General features: G+C 34.1%; 3 protein-coding genes and 1 long non-coding RNA gene across 5 annotated transcripts; 1 reads left to right on the top strand and 3 right to left on the bottom strand.

Annotated features, from left to right (window-relative positions):
• Window positions 1–1,055: 1,055 nt before the first annotated feature.
• On the bottom strand, window positions 1,056–4,579 carry LOC111714566 (zinc finger protein 225). The gene is made up of 6 exons (XM_023489705.1): window positions 4,457–4,579; window positions 4,097–4,210; window positions 3,872–4,021; window positions 2,253–2,480; window positions 1,656–1,726; window positions 1,056–1,579 (listed from the first exon to the last, which is right to left on the bottom strand). Exons 1-6 carry the CDS (start codon window positions 4,565–4,567, stop codon window positions 1,300–1,302), a joined length of 954 nt encoding a protein of 317 aa, XP_023345473.1. The 5' UTR covers window positions 4,568–4,579; the 3' UTR covers window positions 1,056–1,299.
• LOC111714530 (chloride channel CLIC-like protein 1) lies at window positions 4,569–10,541 on the bottom strand. 2 transcript variants are annotated; one of them, XM_023489665.1, is made up of 11 exons: window positions 10,445–10,541; window positions 9,919–10,008; window positions 9,335–9,371; window positions 8,839–8,995; window positions 8,583–8,641; window positions 8,147–8,263; window positions 7,783–7,833; window positions 7,261–7,388; window positions 7,036–7,153; window positions 6,188–6,411; window positions 4,569–5,410 (listed from the first exon to the last, which is right to left on the bottom strand). In XM_023489665.1, exons 1-11 carry the CDS (start codon window positions 10,516–10,518, stop codon window positions 5,173–5,175), a joined length of 1,293 nt encoding a protein of 430 aa, XP_023345433.1. In that variant the 5' UTR covers window positions 10,519–10,541; the 3' UTR covers window positions 4,569–5,172. The 2 variants fall into 2 exon arrangements, with proteins under 2 accessions (XP_023345433.1, XP_023345441.1); XM_023489673.1 differs by lacking the exons at window positions 7,783–7,833; window positions 8,147–8,263.
• A 295-nt stretch (window positions 10,542–10,836) lies between these two features.
• On the bottom strand, window positions 10,837–16,625 carry LOC111714547 (mRNA cap guanine-N7 methyltransferase). Its single transcript, XM_023489682.1, has 8 exons — window positions 16,195–16,625; window positions 15,164–15,318; window positions 13,902–14,008; window positions 13,216–13,296; window positions 12,707–12,880; window positions 12,140–12,336; window positions 11,774–11,903; window positions 10,837–11,083 (listed from the first exon to the last, which is right to left on the bottom strand). The coding sequence occupies exons 1-8, from the start codon at window positions 16,290–16,292 to the stop codon at window positions 10,967–10,969; spliced, it is 1,059 nt and encodes a 352-aa protein (XP_023345450.1). The 5' UTR covers window positions 16,293–16,625; the 3' UTR covers window positions 10,837–10,966.
• Window positions 16,626–17,913: 1,288 nt separating this feature from the next.
• Window positions 17,914–20,283, top strand: LOC111714601 (uncharacterized). Its single transcript, XR_002768013.1, has 4 exons — window positions 17,914–18,186; window positions 19,382–19,456; window positions 19,913–20,039; window positions 20,131–20,283. It is a non-coding gene; the product is annotated as an uncharacterized LOC111714601 (long non-coding RNA).
• Window positions 20,284–21,269: the final 986 nt, after the last annotated feature.

Raw genomic sequence — 21,269 nt, 5'->3', positions numbered from 1 at the left:
CATTAGTTTGTTGGCATTTGCTTGGCTCTTTGCGGCCGTTTGGTGTAAGTTGTCACGAGTTGCGGGTTTCTCACAACTTAAACAAAGAGTTAAATGGGTAGCCAAACGTTCTTGAATGTACAGACTTGAGTCATTAAAGAACTCGTGAAAATTTATCTGGGAAAAGAATTTAATGGAATAACTTTAACAGAAAAAAAGTTACTAAACATTTAAAGGTGTCTCTAGTTGTACAGGGTTTTTCTTAGAAAAAACCTCAATATCTCACCAAGACGGAGAGATATGATTTGATGGAAACTTGTTTCCAATAACCCTCATGCATGAGTACCAGGAACAAGTTGAATTAGCTCCGCAATACCAAGTTAACTTTTTGCTCTTAAGGACCACTGTCAGCGTGTTTCCAAGATGGGGAAAAAATTGTAAATTTTAAAACCAATTACTTTAATTGCTTAAAAAAAATATTAAAATCAGGTTAGTTAATTAAGAACTGCTCATAAAATAAATGAGTGCCATTAATGAGCAAAAGTTTAATTTGTATGATCAGTTTCATCTTAATCATTTAATAATTATATTTATATATGTACTTAAACCAAGATTAAAGAATACAGCTGTGAATTAAATAGTTCACATTATTATCCAAATGTGGGATATTATTAAGTGCATTTGTACACAGTACATTTAAGAAAACGACCAAGGAATAGATTGCCAACTGTAATAATCATTAATCATGGACAGATTTCCAACAGTAATCATGAACAGATTTCCAACCGTAATCAATAACAGATTTCCGACCGTAATTATGAAACTGATTTCCAACAGTTATCAGGAACACTGAACAGATTTCCAACAGTTATCATGGACAGATTTGCAAAAGTAATCATGTGCAGATTTCCCACAGTAATCATCAACAAATTTCCAACAGTAATTATGGACCGATTTCTTTAATTATAAACATAATTATGAACAAATATTAATTGCAAACGGACCAAGAGATATTAAAGACACAATCATAATAGAACAGATACAACAATAAGTTTTAAAATCACAATCTACTGTACCTTATATATTTTTTTTATTTTATTTCAACAAGTAAATTATATATTATCATTAATTAAATATTTATTTTTCTCTTCTCCCTGCCAGATCTAAGGTTGTTTAAGATTAACAATGTAAAATTCGTACAATCAATTGTGGCAATTGTTTACAATGTAATTGTACAATTATCCGAGTAAAATATGTACACAGTAGGTCACAGTGTACACTGCACACAGTTTACAACATAAAGGCTAATTTTTGGTGGATTTATGTGATTAAACTTCCCTTGTGTACAGCGGATATATGTTTTCGTAGATCAGCTGGTTTCACGCAGGCATAAGCGCACACATTACATTTGTAGTTTTTAGTTCGCGCGTGCACAAACCTAATGTGCTCTGATAGATTAGAAGCGTGTTTACCACAGTGAGGACAAATTTTTCTAATCCCGTGATGCACGGCATTCTGATGTTTGATAAGATCACTTTTAAACAAGGTTTTATACTCACATTGACCACACGCAAAGTTCTTCTCCTTCCGATGCACATAGCTAAACAACACAGGAATAAGTTGAAACAAAGTGAATCGTTAAATGGCGAAAATAATTATCATAAAATTATAATTACCGAATATGTTCATTCATGTTTACAACTAGTTTCCCGCATTCTTCACAGTTCTTAGCTTTTGATCCTTTAACCTGAACAAAACAATAGATTTGGATCGTCTTCCGAAATACACATTTTTAATGGTAAAGAAAGGTAATTTATAAAAACAAAATTATGAAAATTTTACTGAACACTGCCTGTTTACTGTAGGTTCCGGGGAACAAAATATTCAGGGGCGGTTTATGACATTTACAAGTGTGAGGGGGAAATTAAATTATTTTTATCCCCCCCATAGAATTTTTTACAGCGAATTTGGTCCATTCTATGTCAAAACCATGACAGCTTGGGGGTGAAAAGGGGAAAATGTGTAATCAACATTTGGATTTTTATAAAAAATATTCTTTTTGAGTGAAAAAGGTCGCGTCGTCCCCCCTTCCCCCTAAGCCGCTTAATCTTTCTTTAAAAAAACGATAATGATTCTATAATCGGATATTTTCAATACATTGAGACTCGGATCAGGATTAATATTGAGACAACATAAAGCAAAGAATATTTGACGTAAAAAGTGGAATTGAAAATATAAAAAATGTAAATGTTGTAGTTTAGAATATTGTTTACCTTTCCCTCAGTTTTGATAGGTTTCTGTTCCCCTATTCTCTCTGTATGCTTGGAGACGGTGTGCTTCATTAGATCGTTCTTAAAGCTAGAGCAGTAACTACACAACTCACACTGATAGTTCTTCACCTGCCAGTGTACAGACTTCATGTGTTCATTCACGTTGGTCAACTCCTTCTTACACTCAGGACAGGGCTTCCGGGGTAAAAAGGTTTTCCGGTCACCCCCAACCTACATTTTCAATTATAATTCATACTCTCAAGATAAACTGGGAGACCCAAAATTAGGAGGTTTAAGTACCTAAAATCCTATGAAGAGATTTAAAACTATGTCAACTGACCCTATGTACACAATACGTTACAAGCCAGCCAACACACATCAATATGTAAGGTTACGCCCATGTTAAATCGCTTTTATTTTATACGTGGGATGTCCTAGCCAGGCTGTACGAGTTTAATCTCATAGCTCTTCTCTCTTATATATATATTTAGTTGAAGAAGTAGGCTGTAGAGTGTAGACCAATAGTATCCTGATGATTGCGGAAGCATAATACAACTTGTAGATTCGATACTTTCTTTCTATATCTTATACTTGGGATTTTCTGTGTGTGTAAGAGTATGATCAGGTTGGGGTTCTATCCTATACCTGGGATTTCCTAGCTGTGTGCATAAGAGTATGATCAGGTTGGGTTTCTATCCTATACCTGGGATTTCCTAGCTGTGTGTATAAGAGTATGATCAGGTTGGTTTCTATCTTATACCTTGGATTTCCTAACTGTGTGTATAAGAGTATGATCAGGTTGGGTTTCTATCCTATACCTGGGATTTCCTAGCTGTGTGTATAAGAGTATGATCAGGTTGGTTTCTATCCTATACCTGGGATTTCCTAACTGTGTGCATAAGAGTATGATCAGGTTGGGGTTCTATCCTATACCTGGGATTTCCTAGATGTGTGTATAAGAGTATGATCAGGTTGGGTTTCTATCCTATACCTGGGATTTCCTAGCTGTGTGTACAAGAGTATGATCAGGATGGGTTTCTATCCTATACCTGAGATTTCCTAGCTGTGTGCATAAGAGTATGATCAGGTTGGGGTTCTATCCTATACCTGGGATTTCCTAGCTGTGTATAAGAGTATGATCAGGTTGGGGTTCTATCCTATACCAGAGATTTCCTAGCTGTGTGCATAAGAGTATGATCAGGTTGGTTTCTATCCCATACCTGAGATTTCCTAGCTGTGTGTATAAGAGTATGATCAGGTTGGGGTTCTATCCTATACCTGGGATTTCCTAGCTGTGTGTATAAGAGTATGATCAGGTTGGGTTTCTACCCTATACCTGGGATTTCCTAACTGTGTGTATAAGAGTATGATCAGGTTGGTTTCTATCTTATACCTGGGATTTTCTAGCTGTGTATAAGAATATGATCAGGTTGGGGTTCTATCCTATACCTGAGATTTCCTAGCTGTGTGCATAAGAGTATGATCAGGTTGGTTTCTATCCCATACCTGAGATTTCCTAGCTGTGTGTATAAGAGTATGATCAGGTTGGGGTTCTATCCTATACCAGGGATTTCCTAGCTGAGTGTATAAAAGTATGATCAGGTTGGGTTTCTATCCCATACCTGAGATTTCCTAGCTGTGTGTATAAGAGTATGATCAGGTTGGGTTTCTATCTGCTCCGGGAGCGGATCCTCTTCATATTTAATAATTGTCTCCGGGTGCTGTAATAGCTCAAGGGTTTGTACAACTGTTGTACTCTCATCAGTAATGACCTAACAAGAAACAATATAAAACAAATGTTGAACCGTAAAAATATGAATTTAAATTTTGAAAATAATTTCTATTACTTGTTCTACTCCTTCTTCATTTATAATACTAGCGCTAAACTGAAGAGGAGGTTGGGTTGTGTTCTGACAGTTTCCCTCTACAGGCCGCAGCTGTAAAGAACTCTGAGCTCCATCCTATAGTTTTAAAATTCATTATATTTCAAGTGTCTAACAAATATGTTAAAATAAAAATTTACTTCCAATTCATATCAAATCTAAATCCGACCCTAGTCCAATCCATATAAAATATTTATTAATTATTTAATCCATGTCTAATGTCTAATTTAATCTAACTCATATCTACAATTCATGTCCAATCCCAATCCATCTCCAAATCTCATAAATATCCGTCCCCTATTATCCCAGTATTAGCCTGGCTACCTGCTGAGCTTGATCCTGAATAGTTCTAATCTGAATACCAGACATATCAATAATATTGAATGTCGTCATATTAGCTCTGAACTTGAAATGCGGGTACTGATATTCGTTCATCTGAAACTATTCTTAATAATTTTTAAGAAAATAATCTTGATTTTGGAATATTTAACAACTAATAATTCATATAGTTATAATCACTGGATTTTTTAACCAAAATGCATTTGAATAAACATAATAATGTCATTAGGTTACCCGTCAAATATAATACTATATAACAGCAACATTATAAATACATCCAAGCAATATAAAATAACGAAATTTTTTCCATGGCAATTTAAAATAAATAAATCTAAAGTATAAAAAAACTTTTATAACAAACCTAAGATAAAAACGACTAGTTTGGACAACAAATTTATGAATACCGTACTTCATGTGCAACACTGTAAAGGTTTATGCAATATGCAATGCATTGCATATTAACATTAAGCAATCATATAGCATTCCAGTATGTAACAAGACGATTGATTGATTGATATTATTTAATTAATGGCACGGTGCCCTCAATTTAATCGTTCCTTTTGGCGCACTTTACACCAAGTCCGTTCTATTAATCTGCTGTTAAATCTAGTCTTTTTCTGTTATCTTAGTAACAACCGTAGAAAAAGTTCCGAAAAAGGTCTCTGAAGGCAGTACTGTGTATATAAGATGTCGTACAAATGTTAGTGTTTGTACGATGGTCTAGGGTCGGAGGGCTGGTGAACAAGTGTATGTAAGAGGTTATTACTGTCTTCAGAAGGATAAGGTAAAGGCTGTCTCCATGCGTCCGTCTCCGATATTTTCGAGAATTTTAAAGACTGAGTTTCCGCCTTGGATTCTGTTTCCGGTTCCTGTAGAGCAGATTTAGACTTGGAGGCTCGGAGACGAGGCTTCGCTTTACCTTTTACACTTGGGTTGGGTCTAAACAAAAAGTGTGTAAAAACTGAATTTCTAAATGATGAAAAAAATATTAACTAGTAAATGATTGTCTTTGTCTTGGAATCCAAGTATTTATTTAAAAATCCGTCTAAAGGTTTTTAATATAAATTATTAAAATTACGCATTTGAAGAACAAAAAATATTTTTCTTAAAACAACCATACATTGGGATACCTAAAGTTGAGTATCAAAACCCCCAGCGAGGGGGGAGGGGATGCAAGCCGCATCCGTATAGCATCCGTCCCGCAATTTACACAAAAACATAGACCTGCGCCAACGCGCTAACCCGTAGCTCTTCCTTAGCCGCACCCATTTATCTTCCGACAAAATGTCTTCACTTTTGAATACTTATTTAAGAGAATTGCAGCATTAAGTTAAGATTTTAAAGACGTCATAGCATCTATTATAACCTTAACATATTAATCATATTTTTTTTTTGGTAATATAAGTAAACGTAACATTCTTCATCACTGGGGCAATACTTGTTATTTTTTTTGTTAAAACTGTGATTTATTGCAAGACATTTTGCTGGAAGATATATGGGTACGGCTAAAGGACCGCTACGGGTGAGTACGTTGCCGCAAGTCTATGTTTGTGAGTAAATTGCGGAATGGAGGCTATACGGGTGCGGTTTGCCTTCCCCTCCTCTCCAAGAATTTTCTTGGACCAACCATTTATGAGGCTTGATTTTTCGTGCTCATTATAATTTTTATTTCCCCGCAAAATAAAAGATAATAAAAATAAATTTTAAAAACCCGACCTGGCTGGTCCGAATGTGAAGAAGAGAGTTGACAACTGATATCCTGAGAGTGCTAGGAAACCAAGGATAAGAACTACTGCTCCCACAACCAGAGCAGGTATCTTCCAAATCAATGGAAGTGGAGCAAGAAAGTTGTTTACAAAGTGTCCTAGAGCATGTCCTAATCCTCCAAGCACACCCAGGAGCTGGGAAACACTTTCAACCAGGGCATGGACAAGGTTCACCTAACATCACATAGTAAAGTTTTCTGTTAAACACTTAAATATACGAGATCTGTGATTAAAAAAATTATATTTTATTTTAAAAACTTTCATTCCCCTTAAAGCGACAGACCGGCAGATTTTATGAAATTTTTATTAAAAAGACGACATCTGAAGAATTTGAAGAAACCTGCGAACAAATTCATAGAAAATAAGAAATTCAATATAAAAATGAAAAAGAAAATAATTAATTCAAACTTCGATTTATTGACAAATTTCTTTAGCGAAATATGCCCCTAATTAGTTTACAACAGAATTTTTACTATATTTTTCGTCGTCGCTATTAAATAATTTTAAAAAAACCGATTCTGAAAACGTACCACCACCCAAATTCATGATTTTGAACGTCGACTTTGGGCTCAAACTCAGTAATTTTACATCGTGGAAAGGTTTTATATGTCTCAAATGAATCCTTAAGAATTTGTCCACAACACTGCATACTCAGTTTAACTACTTTACATAGCCGGTCTGTCCCTTTAGCAAATTCAATCTTAATTGTGACGTGACCAACTACCCTTTTTCATAGATCTAAAAAGTGAACCCAATTTCAGGCCCCCCCTCCCCCCCGGTCCAGATGACAAGACACACCTCAAATGCTGGATCTACTAGAGCAGCCCTATAATATTCTTCACAAGGATCATCCTTCCCATTAAACAACCCGGAGAAGAAATCAGTGATTGAATTTGCCATTCCGCGATTCTCCAACCTAAACAGTTCAGGATCAGGATCAGGATTAGGATCAGGATCAGGATCAGGATCAGGATCAGGATCAGGATCAGGATCAGGATCAGGATCAGGATTAAATAATGGTACCTGCAATTCTTCATATTTGGTCCATGTTTGGCCAATATTGCTTCCTTTTTGGCCACCGCCTTCCAGTACTCCCCCAGCCAGGTGTGCACGATGCAGTAGCAGAACATTACAACAAGTATCAAACGCTTCTGGATAGACAAGAAAATATTTTTTTCTTTTTTCCCCTGTTTACAAATGAATGGGAATTATTGTTTGCAGAAACGCTATAGAACCCCTATTTCGAGAATTAGTGTGCTTTCAATCACTTGTTGTTAAAATAAATGTATGTCGTGCTAGTTTTATCAAACCTAACTACCAAAATGCGCAAGGCTAATTAGCTATTTATGAATTCATCAGCATTACTATTCTGTACAGCGCGGCGAGAATTTTCATAAATTTCCCCAAAAGCTTCCAAACCTTTTAGTTCGCGCAAGGCAGTTTAAAGCAATTAAGTAAGCAGAAACGTTATTGATTATAAATAAAAAGTAATTTTATGCGTTATTAATAATAATTCTTTTTTATATTATTTATTTTCTTATTTTCCTTAGCTCCAAGAAACATAGGGAGCAACACTACGCAAAGTATCAACAGCGACTAAAATAGGAAAGTTTTATATAATTAAAAACTTACATCAAAATGACTTGAATGGTAACTGGAGCTCTTTTTTAGTTTTACATACTTTACGAAACATTTAGAAATTAGGCTCGGAGCAGGGCAGGTACAGAGAAGAAATGGACATAAATAGACAAGTTTTTCACCCTTTCACCTCCTTTTCTGCAAATCAAACCCTAAACTTTTTTACAAACAAACCTAACTTCTGGGGATAAAAAAATTTTCAAAAAGGTGTGGGGGGTGATTTTAAAGAAAACATAAACCCCTGAAAGAACGTCTGTCAATCTTAACTTACAATGGCGAGTAGTGCTATAGATGGTTTAATTCTATTTACTCCAAGAGAACTAAGAACATGAAGACCTCGTCCAACTAATCCATCCTCGACACGAGATAGAGATTTCAGGAGAATATTCTTCAAATTAACCAGGGTAAATCTATATTCAAGAAAAATTTAATTGGCACTAGTTTTGGTCAAAGGACTTAATGGGGAAGAGGGAGGGAGGCGGGAGTGCAATCACTTTAACTACCAGGGGATTCATAAGAAGAGGGAGGGAGGCGGGAGTGCAATCACTTTAACTACCAGGGGATTTATAAGAAGAGGGGAATGAACACTGTAAGTTCGAAGAGGGGTAAATATATGAATAAAAAAAAATTGCATCTAAAAAACGTATTGACTCGAAGCCTATTTATTATAACTTTGTTGAAAGCAATTTTTAAGATTTTCCAGTTTCCTGAACTTCTGCAAACTTGATATCATCGTGCAGGATAAATCTTCTCAAGGTTTGCAATTCTAAATTAAATTAATCAGTAAAAAAAACAATCTATTTGGAACTTGAAATGTCATCAACATGTTATAACTTTTTATCTTTATGACATGACTAACGTGGGCTACGTTTATTTATGCTTGAAAAATGGCTGTTATGACGCTTGGTATATCATCTACTAAATAATCTCCATTTTCCCTAAACTGAATACTTAAAGACCTACCTTGAGCTGAGGTTGAGAATTCAAGGCTCCGAGGCGGAACTACTCCGGAGTGGGTTTCTAACTCTAGGATCCTTAACATCTCGCTCACAAAGGGTTTAAAGGGACGCTCCGGAGGATTAGCTAAACAGGTTCCTAGACTTCCCAATCCGGAAATAGCCTATCAAAATAATATCTTTGATCGACTTTTTACTTTACTGTATGTGTGTAACCGATAAACGTCTAAACGGCTGAGCCTGTCGGACCCAAATGTTGTGTTCACATGAACCCAGGGAAGGTTTATGGATGCTCAGAATTTAAAAAAATGGTATACAATTTTTTTGATTCCGAAATAAAATTGTTCTATCGAAGAGAAAATGCTGAAAGATTGAGCAACAATTATAAGTTTAAATAGAAGATGCACCCTAATATCCTAGTAAAATAAAAATATATTTTTAATCAAAATCAAAATCCAAAATCAATTAAGCAATAATCAATAATTAATTGTTAAAATTGGTACCTGGCCCATAAAAGATTTGGAAGACGACTCCAATTTACTACAAAAAAAGAAATAAAAATATAAATTTTTAGCAACAAAGTTAAGGGAAAATCCCAAAAACCAAGCCGAGAGGCAGTGGTGATAATCGACGTAATTTCAAGTGACCTACCATTGAAAGAGTTACATGCACCATTAACAACAGTTTCTTTAAAACATAATTTGATGTAACTCGTTGTTTTTCCAACTTACAGAGGTTTTGTTTGTCAATAACCTTCCTAGGTTCTGTGCATAAATATATTCTGAAGAGAAACCGCAAATAAAATTTTTAAAATTTTATAAAGGAAACATGTTGTTGCACAGATAAAGGTTTCATTGATACCATTGTGAATCGGGCATGTCACTCTATAAACAGATAACGAGGGGGGGGGGGAAGGGGGGGTGTCGCGAATTCTAAAATAACGTTGATAATCCCCTTTACTATCAAACATTTTTTGCATGAAACTGTGTTTTTTACAATATACATAAATTTCAAATATAAAAAATAACATTTATAAAAATCCCAACATTGCTAGGACAAATCACATTATTATATGTTTATTTTTAACCTTTGACAGGTTTCAAGCTGCATTCTAGTTTTCTCGAGTGCAATCTCCAAGTTTCTAATCATCTCTGTATCCGAAATCTCCCCCTGACTCCTGGGAAAAACATATTTAAGAAAATAGAAAGATTTTAGGTTTAAAATTCAAATCCCTGCCTGGCCTAGAACCAGCAGAGCAATGATATAAAGGCTTTTTCTCTCTAAAAAATTTGAAAACTGGACACTAATCTACTTAGTTATTAATGGTATTTATTTAAATATTTAAGCTTTGTGGAAAAGAACAGATAAAGAGAATAGTGTCGACCTGTTAAGAAGTTTTATAAACAGAATTCTATTTTTTTTGTGAGGATTTTTTAAAAAGAAAACATAAATGTTTCATATTCCTCCCTTTTAATTATTAGATAACTTACCTCAAAAAACGCTTTAATTCCCAGCAAAAAATGTTTAATGACAAATTGGTTGAGAAATAAATCAAATCAAATCACATCACAAATTTAGGTATGACTTAAGGCTCCTAAATGAGAATTAAATACCTAATGACGGAGCAGGAGAGAAGAAGAAAAATGACCCCTCTTGTCATAATTAAATCAATCAAGCTCGGAGTCATTTTAATCTAAAAAATAATAACGGTTTCTTCACAGTAAGAAGGACTTTCAATATGTTATTAAACAAGAAAAAACTGTGCTAAGGGAAAATATTTTATTAAGTATTCCCATACGATATTTAAAATCATGCTATTTTGTGTAATTTGTGTAAAATATCAAAACATTTATTTTTCAAAAAAACTTTTCTTTTTAAAAGAACCTGACTAAGTTCTTAAAAATGGTTAAAATAAGTCATAATCTTACATTTTATAATAAATGCTTACTGTTTTATTGTTTTTGTTTTATAAACAATTTCAAGGTTTTCACAAGATCCTAATGTCTATCAAAGAAGAATTTATTTGAGATCAATATTTTTCTTCCTGGAATAATTCATTCTTGGATGATGGTCATCGGACATATCTCTGCATTTCTTTGGACTGGATGAAGAAATATTAAAGTTAGATGAGTATATTATTCTAATGTTGGTTCTGACATTTTCTTGAACGCGAATACAGTGTAGATATTTAATGCGTCCCACTCGTCCTGTGACAGGGTTCCAACCATACGGATCTCGTCGTTCAGTACGCTCTAAACAAAAACAAAAACAATCTCAATGCTTCTTTTAAATCAGTGCTTAGGATTCGGATCCGCAAAAATATCAGATTCAAGGGACAAAATACCAACCAAAATCTGCAAAAAAAACTTTTTTACTCTCAAAACTCTGAACTGTTACATCAAATAAAAAGAGTTCGAACAGAAGCTAGAAAGACAGAAACCTCCTTAATCAAAGATGACATGGAATGCTTCAGTAATGCGTCAGAATTTTTTAAAATGATTTTAATTAGCAGATTGCAAATAAATAAAGCCATTTTCTGCTATGCCGAAATCCATATTTATAAACCTAGACACTTTATATTTAAATTGTACAGAGTGCATTTGTACTTACAAATAAATCTGTAGGAGTAATTTTTAACACAAACTTTCTAGTGTCTATGTAAACTGGTGAAATGTAAGAAAGGCTAGAGGTGGCTTAAAAAATCTTTTTATCTTAGCAATTTTTGGGGTCATGAAGTTAACCTTGTATTCGTACTTATAGAATATAAATGTTTTATTAAGATTTCTAATATTTTTTGATGAAAAATAATTTTTTCTTAGAATAAAAAATATTTTAATATCTAGCATGGTTTCTTCCCTGACCGGACTCGATTTCGGAGCAATTTGTACAATTTAACAATGATAAAAATAATTTAGTGCCGTCTGTAAAAAAAGTGTTAAAACCTGAGCGTATGTATATTGTTCTCTCTCTGCTACAAGATTATCCGTAGGAAATGGTTCAAGAGCAAACATTCTCCGTAATAAATTCTTCTCAGATTCACCTTTCTGCTTAGAGTGGAAATATCTCCCAAACCTAGAAGCAGAATAAATCAAGGATACAGAGATCGAAATTTTTGAAGTGATATTCCCTTTAACAAAAGCACTAATCCTTATTGTTTGTGGTTTTAAGTTTTAATTCGATTCCTTCTGAATTTCTCTAAAAAATAAATAAGATTTAACGGAAATATTATTCAGATGTTTTCCATTGATTAGGCACTTATCGCCATTTTAAAAATAAGTTCCAACCATCGAAATAAGATAATACTGTACCTTTCATTCCCTATTAACATGAGACCGTATTTCTCCGCGAGTTTGACCATGACTGGTAGGTAGACGAGGAACTCTGGGCAGTCCACCACCCCCTCCAGGTGGAAGGAGTACTGGCTACCAAACAATGGCGGGTTTACCTCAACTCCGTTCTCAAAGGTTACACTGTACACAGCGTTCCCCACAGTATTACTTTCAGCCTAGACATTATCAGTTTTCAGTTATCAAATAATTTAGGGCTGTGAAACGCCCCCCCCCCCCCCCCCCCCCCCCCCCCCCTCCACTCTGCCTTGTTTAGTTAAAGAGTCAGAACAAATCAGCCGAAATATGACAAATGATGCAAAATAAGGACAAGAAAATGGAGATTTTAAGAAAAAGAGAGATTTAAAAAAAACCAGCAACTGCTATCACCTGATTATACAATATTGTTATAAAATTTGTTAAAACCAATATAAAAAATAAATGCTTAAAATTTTAAAAAATCGCAAAATTTTATATATGAAATATTTGGTTTTTTTTTTACTTTTTGTAATAGTATTAAACTAAATTAAATTTTTGGATCAATCTTACTTTCTGAATCCGCGACATGATCTCGTATGCACAGGGCGTGGTTCCAATAAAGAACCCGCCAACCCTCAGATTCTCTGATGCATTCCGCAGCATGCATTCAGCCTGTGGCAGGCTCTCGAAGCAGTAGTGGAATGCAAACTGACAGCTCACGAGGTCAAACTGGATTTCTGGATTCTGGAAACAGATAGATTAGCTCTTTAGCCTTCGTACTTTATCCCCAATAACTCAATCAATCACTCAATCAAACATTTTACGGTCGTCAAAAATTGAACAAAAACGAATCAATCTTCGTATCAAATATTTATTAAACGACCAATTTCAAACAATTCAAAAAATTACAACATGGGATTGAATTATTTACAAAAATAGGATTTTCATGATGGGACAGGTTCCACTATATCTTACTTTAGCAGTCTACTGCGTAGAGTAAATAAATAAAAGATATTATCACCTGTCCTTACTTTAGCAGAGTCTGCTGCGTAGAATAAATAAATAAAAGATTACATCACCTGGAAAAGCGTCCTAGTCCTAACTTTAGTACAGTCTGCTGCGTAGAACTCTCCACTAAATGAACGTCCACGAGACTTTTGCTAAAAGAATAGAAATTAAAAGAAATGTCAGTCAAAGCTTAAAGGCATTGCATAATATACATAGAAAAACATAATAATCAATTTATTATTCAATCAAAAAAACAGATAAACAGATAAACAGATATATTTATGTTTTTAACTTCACTATTTTATTTAAAAAAAGATTGTACTAAACAAAATGTTTCAGGTCTCACGACGATCTTCAGAAGTCCAAATTTCTTGAACAACATACAGGGTTACCCACAAATGGAGACTTCAGAGACGATTGTACGGAATTTTTTATGTTTTGTTCCTTACATTCACGATTCTCTGCATCTGTAAACTTGTTTGTTTCTTTGAAAAATCATTTAACAAGCCACCAGATTACTCTTAGGCAGAAAACCTTGGGGTCGCAATATTTCAGGTGTCTGGTCGTCTTTAGTGTCTCATCCTTTTTTGGTAACTCTGTATGTATATTTGTAAATATATTTGATATTAAATATTTCTTAAATGTTTCCACCGTAACATAAATATGTATACATAAATTTAAATTGTCCTAAAAATATGATATTTTTCCAAAATCAAAAAAGGTTTTACAGTTATCAATCAATGATAAAATCACTTACCTTCATTTTATCGTATCTGTCTTTACACTGTTCTATACTAGTCTCGGCAATATCTAGTCCAACAACATGATGGACTCTACTCCTCTCCCACTTTAGCAGGTCTCCACCTTTATAGGGACTGTAAGCGTAATTTCAAGTGACCTTCCATTTATAGAATGGCATGTCCGATTTACAACAATACCCTTTAAACCTTTGCTTGATCAAGAATTTCGTAGATATTCTCATTTATATAGCGGGAAATTAAGTTCAAAGAACCCGCGCGACTAGCACGGAGAGTACAGTGTGTTGAACGTATATCGGAAAATCCAAAAAATCAGATGTAGGAATCATAGTCTAATCTCACAGATGCGCTGGTACCAATGGTTGAAGAGTTTCTAGTCTTTATTCTTCTATTATTTATACACCGAAAAATACAATATCTTAGAAATATCAAAAAGCTGAATACATTTCATAATGAAATACAAAATAAAGATCAAATACACTGAGGTGAGTCAAAAGCTCCAAGATCTTACAAAGTTCCAATTCAACTAATTTGACTATGGTCATCCTTAAACATGGTGAACTTGAGGACTAGGAGTATGCTCCTTGTTTACAAACACAAACCGGAATATTTTAATACAGTATACAAAAGGGATGTTGCAACTTAAATATAGAATAAATGATATCCATCATCCTGCAGAAGTTATTCTCACTCAACACAGTGTACACTGTAACCTAGTGTCTCCTGGCACTCAATCCTCAGATATACAAATGAGGGTATCTAACTCATCGTTGTCCAGACAAAGGTTTAAAAGATACCGTTGTGAATCGGACATGCCACTTTTGTAAGTGGAAGGTCCCATAAAATTACGCTAACAGTCCCTTTCAGGAACAAATTTAATTTTTCATTAATACAAGAGTGCCATGAACTATTCACAAAAGAAAAGAATAAATAACATTTATCTGAACTGGACGCAGACAAATATTGGAATTGTTCTCGTTCGTATTTGATAAAAAAGTACAAGTTTCTAAACAAATCAAGGGCGGAGATATAAACTTTTAGATACCAAAAAAAGATATCTTAAAATAAAACTTGGAATAAAGGTTTAAAGAAGAATTTCAGTCCTGAATTGTAATAAAAGATGGACGGTTAAAACAAATTACACTAACCAGGCCCTTTACAAAAATTTCGACAAGGGGTAAATTTTCTTTACAATAACGAATGTAATAAAATCACCAAATCCGTGAAATCCGCGTAATAATATTAAAAGGAAATGATTTACCTTTTCCACAGCCTAGGTCCAATATGTTTAATTTGCTTGGATCTCCAAGTTTACCAATATAGTCCTGGATCAGCATAGATTTGATCCAATTGTTGAGATTTCTCATAAAGTATATTCTACTCTCAACCCTATGTTGTATACCCTTCTCCTCCAACCTAGAAAACAATACCAATAATAAACTGAAGTATATTCTACTCCCAACCCTTCTCTTCCAACCTATAAACAATACCAATAATAAACTAAAGTATATTCTACTCCCAACCCTTCTCCTCCAACCTATAAACAATATCATTTATAAACTCAAGCATATATTTTAATATCAACCCGTCTCCTCCAACCTAGAAACACTACCAATAATAAACTCAAGTATATTCAACTCCCAACCCTTCTCCTCCAACTTATAAACAATATCATTTATAAACTGAAGTATATATTTTAATCTCAACCCTTCTCCTTCAACCTAGAAAAAATGTCATTCGTAAAATCGAGTATATTCTACTCCCAACCCTTCTCTTCCAACCTAGAAACAATATCATTTTTTAACTCAAGTATATTCTACTCCCAACCCTTCTCCTCCAACCTAGAAAAAATGTCATTTATAAAATTGAGTATATTCTACTCCTAACCCTGTACTGAATGAGCGGGGGAAGGCAGACGGCCAAAAGCAACAACATTTTCCCTTCCATGCCACATATTATCTTTTTTGTCTTCCGGCAGCCATAAGCCACAACAGTTCGGTCTTCCATGCTACAACATTCGAGTCTTCCGGCAATTATTACGTTTTCAAATGGTGGACTTAATGCCTTAAAATTGCGTTTTTCTTTAACATCCAGCCACGTCTAAATAAACTCATGTTTGTTCTACTTTTACATGCAATTAATCAATATATAAAGAGGCTTTTGGCATTTTTTTTAGAATTTGACCGGCCGAAAAAACTTCCAAATTAACACAAAAAATGTCGAACAGTTCGGTTTATCAATTTTGATGTTTATTTGATAAAAAATTTCAATTTATAAAGGGAAGCAACTTACTTATTGTAGTGTGAGGCTACAGTCTGTCCTAATCCATCCTTCTTCTCTTCCCTTCCATGAGTTGCTGATCTCCATTGTCCATCTTTTAATTCAGTCATCTGAAACTAAAATAAAATAAGTAAATATACATAATTTTAGCTTAGAAACCCAGCTCTACCTGGAAACTAAGTTTTCCCCATAAAAGTCAAATTAATTTGATTTAAGGCTCAAATTTGATTTTACATTTCAGTAGTTTCACATAGAACTAGAATTATAAAGCAAAAAGCACTTTTTTCTGTATTTTGTTTGTTTGGTGATTTTGATATTAGGATCTGGATTCAGGATTCGCAAACAGAAAATGATTTTTTTTAAATCCTAGGACCTATAATCAACTGAACTTTGCTATATAAGGCATAAGTTAATTAAATATTTGAAAATAAATTTTTAGTCTAAATCAAATAATTTGATGAATCCACTTTATTTTCATCTTCTAAAAACTCTTTACTGGATAATCTTTCTTTTCTCTTTACTGAACTTATCTTCTTCACTTCATCAGATTTTATAGAACAAATTGGTCTTTTCATGTGAAGCAGGTATTTACTTCTGATCGGAAAACATTTATCACATCGATCACATTTGAAGTTAGAATTTCTGACGTGAGTAAACTCATGAATGGTTAAGACAGATCTTTGTTTAAAACTAGAAGAGCAGAATGAACATTGAAAGGGTTTCTCGTTGGTATGAGATCTCATGTGTATCTTCAACTTTCCACTTGTAGAAGATTGTATTCCGCAAACTGAACAAGGAAAAAATTAGAAAATTTTGATTAAAACAAATAAAAAACATTTGAGGTTTAAACGTTGTCAAACCTGAACATTTATGCTTTGATATTGAATGCTGAACTGTGAAATGTGCGTTGAGTGTAGAAGGAGTTCGAAAAAGATCGTGGCATTCGTCGCATTGATAAGGGCGCAGGTCGGCATGCTTGAACAGATGGAACTTCAATGCCTGTAAAATAATTGAAACTATAATATGGCAACTGAAAAAACCCAGCAGAAACAGAAATATAAGCTCTCAAGAGATAAAAGGTATCAAAATAGGTTTTAAATCATAGACTTAAAATTTATCTATATAATAAAACAAGACATTCGTATATATGTTCCCTAAAGCTGGCAAAACGGCTGCACCGAATAGGCTGATTTTTTTAGGGAACCCATGGGTGCCTCGGGGTAACATAGGCTAAACAAAATTCGAAATTTTTTTCTTCTTCAAAAATAATCTTTTTTAAAATTCGATTTTATTAATTTTAACGGGCAAAGCCGGGTCCTTCAGCTAGTTCTTAATAGAAAATATTTACAAATGTTTTGTCACCTGATTTGTTTTAAAAGTTTCGTCACAAAGTTCACAAATAACTTTAGTTTTGATTCCAAGTCTTGGCTCTTTATTAGCATGAATCATCTTGTGTTTCACAAAATGTAGAACTCCGTGAACAGATTCTTCACATTGATCACATGCAATGCTGGTATGGTAATCCGCCACATGGGTTGCCAGGCTAATCTTAGAGTAGACCTCCTCTTGACATACCGTGCACTTGTAAACCTCACTCCGAGTTCTCAAACCATCCTCGCTCGATCTTAACAAATCATAATCAACTTGAGATTAGAGTGACAACTGATTTTGTGGATTAATTTAAGCCCTTCAAAGGATATAGTGGTCTAAACATACATCAATAGAGTGTATAAACAACCAACCCCAGTTTTGTTCTCAACTTAAACGTCCAACTGTTCTACTTATAATTTTTCATGTTGCTAACATATTATAAAAATCGATCGGTGTTGAACTTGTTTTGAAATTATGCATTTGATTACAATTTTTAATTGTTGCGCGCACGCCTTATAATGCGTATTTGAATGTATAAGCCCGGACCCTGAGTATAGCTTCAGTGAGGCCTAAACCAACTATGGACGCTGATGTAGACATACTTCGATTTCTTTCTTAATAGATGACACTCGTGTAAGTATTTGTATGAAATAATTATAAAAATTGTTCTAATCAATGTTTTATTGTTGCTATATTTAAGTTTAACTCTCTCCTCCCCCTTTCTGTTAAACTGTAGGAAAATCCATCAAGTATCACAAACTAAAAAAAGAATCAAAGAAGGAACCTTTTTATATAGAGAGAGCAGTTTGAAACCGGTCATCCAAAGGATATCAATATAGTACTGATATTCCAACCAACACCCCTATTATCTACGGTATTTCCCTTTATATCAAGACTCAATCAAATTATTTTTCCAAAATCCCCGCTTCAATGTCACGACAGGTTTAAGCCGGGACAATAATTTTAGCTTTATAATTTTAAAATCCTTGGCATACAACTTTATTGAACTGCTTCAAACCTTGACCTTGTTCAGAACTAGTTATCAATCTAAATAAACATGTTTTTTTTTAAATTCGGTGATAATGATGGACCAAACAACATTTTTTTTTTAGTTCCACATTTTTTGAAAATATATTTCGGTCTGGGTTGACCCTCGTCAGTTCTAACGATATAATAACCATCAAAATCGGTAAAAAAATTAATTTTTTTTTTGTTAAAAATTAAAAGAAAAATAAACATGGTGTTAGGTTATTTCCCAAAAGAAATATCCAAGGGCGACTTCCCAAGTTACAATTTTCCAAGGGGCAACTTCCAAAATGTGCAATTTCCCAAGTGGCAACTTCCAATAGATTAAGTTAGGCCTTCTGAGGCGCCAAAGGCTGCAATGGGGCCGGGTACTGCGGCTAGGACAGAATTGGGAAGTTGCCGCTTGGGAAAATGCCTTTTGAAAAGTACCTAACATCCAAAAACATATCTTTGCAAGGTTTTTTTTTTGCTTAATTCCCCGTACCTTTCCTCCGACGGTCTTGAAATTTCCGGTCTAGTGAAACTGGTCGGATTAGACTGCAGCTCTATCAAAACAGAAATATAACTTTTTTTATTTTGTGGCCAGAAAAAAAATGAAAATTGTGATAAAAGGAAAAAAGTTGAAACAAACAATATCTGTTAGAGGGGCGGGGGGGGTGGGGAATCTCAATTAATGTGGGCGTTTATACCCCTAGTTAGATTTGTCTGTTTCCTAGAGATTTCTCCTCAGTTCCGAGTGTAAGATAATAAATCTGCCTCGGACGAGCTTTGGTTTCAGAAATAGATTCTTTTATTTGCTCAGGGCTAGTCTCCCGATTCTCATTTTCCTTCAAGATAATCTCATTCTCAGACAGGATCTGCTTTTTTAGAACCCCAGGTTGATTTTTTATAAATTCTTGCTTTCGAGTTCGATGCTTATAATTAGAAATCTTCGAATCTATTGCTTGTGGATTTTCCAGAGATTTTATGGATTTAGTAGGAGAATGATAGGGATTATATCGAGGGATTAAAGTTGTCAATCCAACAGAGAGGATCCGAGGGTTAATTGATAAATCTTGAACATTCAATGATTGGTTAGTGGGTTCATTTAAAGTTCGGATTTCAGTATTTAACGCCTGTAAGGAAGGATTGTGCGGCTTCACTAAGGAATTAGACGTTTGTAGAGAATCTTCTGCTGACTCAATACATGGTGTTATAAAACTAGTTTGCTCTGGCATATTTACATAATTTTTATTTGATGTTTTAGAAGCATCTTCTATAGTTTGTGTTGATAAATTTAATGCAAAATTACGTTGCTCATTAATATTTGCACATTTTTCGTTTGAATTTTTAGAGGCAGGTAATGCATCTGTGGGAGAATCTAAAAATCTCTCTGAAGCATCTAATACTGATATCGAGGTTGTAACATCTATTCCAAGGTCTGCCAATGCTTCCCACAACAGAACTCCCTGAATAAGCTGGTAAGTTGGTTATATTAATACTTTAGATTGAAATACTTAGTAAAAACTTCTATATCAGATAGATCTTATTATTTATTGGTTAACTTTTTAGTTTAGTATGAAGATTAAGAATTGTAGAATGGGGTGCTGATGGAGATAGAGTGGTCAGCATTAAAAATCTGCAATATAAATTTCCTGGCTTTTCTTCTGCTATTAGAATAATATGTACATATTTGTTTGAATGAAATATATTTTTTCCTATTAATTTAAAGAATCGGCTTAAAATTAAATTTATTTTATGTTTTAGGATCTTACTGTACATGATTGCGGCATGAATTAGTAGATTAATCCTGTATTTGTATAAATGTTAACTATGGCTGGCCAAACGGCTGAACCAAATAGACTTGATTTTTTTAATTCAAATTTTTTCAAATTTTTTTTGAATTCCTGGGGCAACGCCGGGCAGCTAGTCTTTAATTATATTTATGGGTTGCTTTCCCGAAGAGGGTTATACCTGCTCTCTGGATGATATCCTTGTGTACCCTGTATACAGGATATCTAGGATCTCCTCCCCAATCTCGCTGACAAGGACGAGGTCCTCCTCGAGGGAGTCCACCAGGCAATCTCTGAGGACCGGAGACAAAGCAACCAGTAGAGATCGATGACACTTCTTAGACTCCCAACCCTAGGCAACATTTAAAATTATTCCAGAGTAAAACAAGATGTTTCTTAGATCAGCTATTTATTTCTACATCGAAATCAGTGCATCGGTTCCATTCCGATTTGATGCAGATCCTTACTTGGTTTCTGAATCCATCCTGTGAAAAAATGGATCCGGTTCATAAATACCTTAAGAAATTACATGACATTTTTTTGTAATACTATCTTTTATTTACTTCATAAATACTATCTTTTAATCGATAATTGTTACCGAATTTTCCCGATCTTGCACGAGTTTTCCGAGCCGTCGACCTGCATTTGTAATTATGAACCTGGATCCAGAAAGATAATATATTGCGGATCCAATAAGTATTTGCTCTGGTATTTACTTCATAAAAATCTTTTGATATTAAAAAGGATTATAGCTAGAGTTTTTAACATTTTCCAAATAGTTCTGAAACGGTTGGATAATTTATTTATTATGTTTTCGGCTTAAATTAGATGTAAAAAAACTTTCCAGACTTTCCTCTTAACATTGAGCACATATCAAAACGTATTGTCACAAAAATTTTCACCACAAAACATATCTTT

The sequence above is a fragment of the Eurytemora carolleeae genome, unplaced genomic scaffold (genome assembly GCF_000591075.1).
Source record: "Eurytemora carolleeae unplaced genomic scaffold, Eaff_2.0 scaffold165, whole genome shotgun sequence".
NCBI lineage: Eukaryota > Metazoa > Arthropoda > Copepoda > Calanoida > Temoridae > Eurytemora > Eurytemora carolleeae.
This window is presented reverse-complemented; position numbering and strand designations above follow the sequence as displayed.

Coding starts and splice junctions, on each gene's coding strand:
- LOC111714566 (XM_023489705.1), bottom strand. CDS start 4,567: ATGAACGAATATCAGTACCCGCATTTCAAGTTCAGAGCTAATATGACG. Junction 4,211..4,456: donor TTCAGGATCAAGCTCAGCAG/GTAGCCAGGCTA, acceptor TTAAAACTATAG/GATGGAGCTCAGAGTTCTTT. Junction 2,481..3,871: donor ACACAGCTAGGAAATCTCAG/GTATGGGATAGA, acceptor TTGAAAATGTAG/GTTGGGGGTGACCGGAAAAC.
- LOC111714547 (XM_023489682.1), bottom strand. CDS start 16,292: ATGACTGAATTAAAAGATGGACAATGGAGATCAGCAACTCATGGAAGG. Junction 13,297..13,901: donor ACAGATACGATAAAATGAAG/GTAAGTGATTTT, acceptor CTATTCTTTTAG/CAAAAGTCTCGTGGACGTTC. Junction 12,881..13,215: donor GGACTAGGACGCTTTTCCAG/GTGATGTAATCT, acceptor ATCTGTTTCCAG/AATCCAGAAATCCAGTTTGA.
- LOC111714530 (XM_023489665.1), bottom strand. CDS start 10,518: ATGACTCCGAGCTTGATTGATTTAATTATGACAAGAGGGGTCATTTTT. Junction 8,642..8,838: donor ATTCTCAACCTCAGCTCAAG/GTAGGTCTTTAA, acceptor AATTTAATTTAG/AATTGCAAACCTTGAGAAGA. Junction 7,834..8,146: donor CTATAGCACTACTCGCCATT/GTAAGTTAAGAT, acceptor TTCCTATTTTAG/TCGCTGTTGATACTTTGCGT.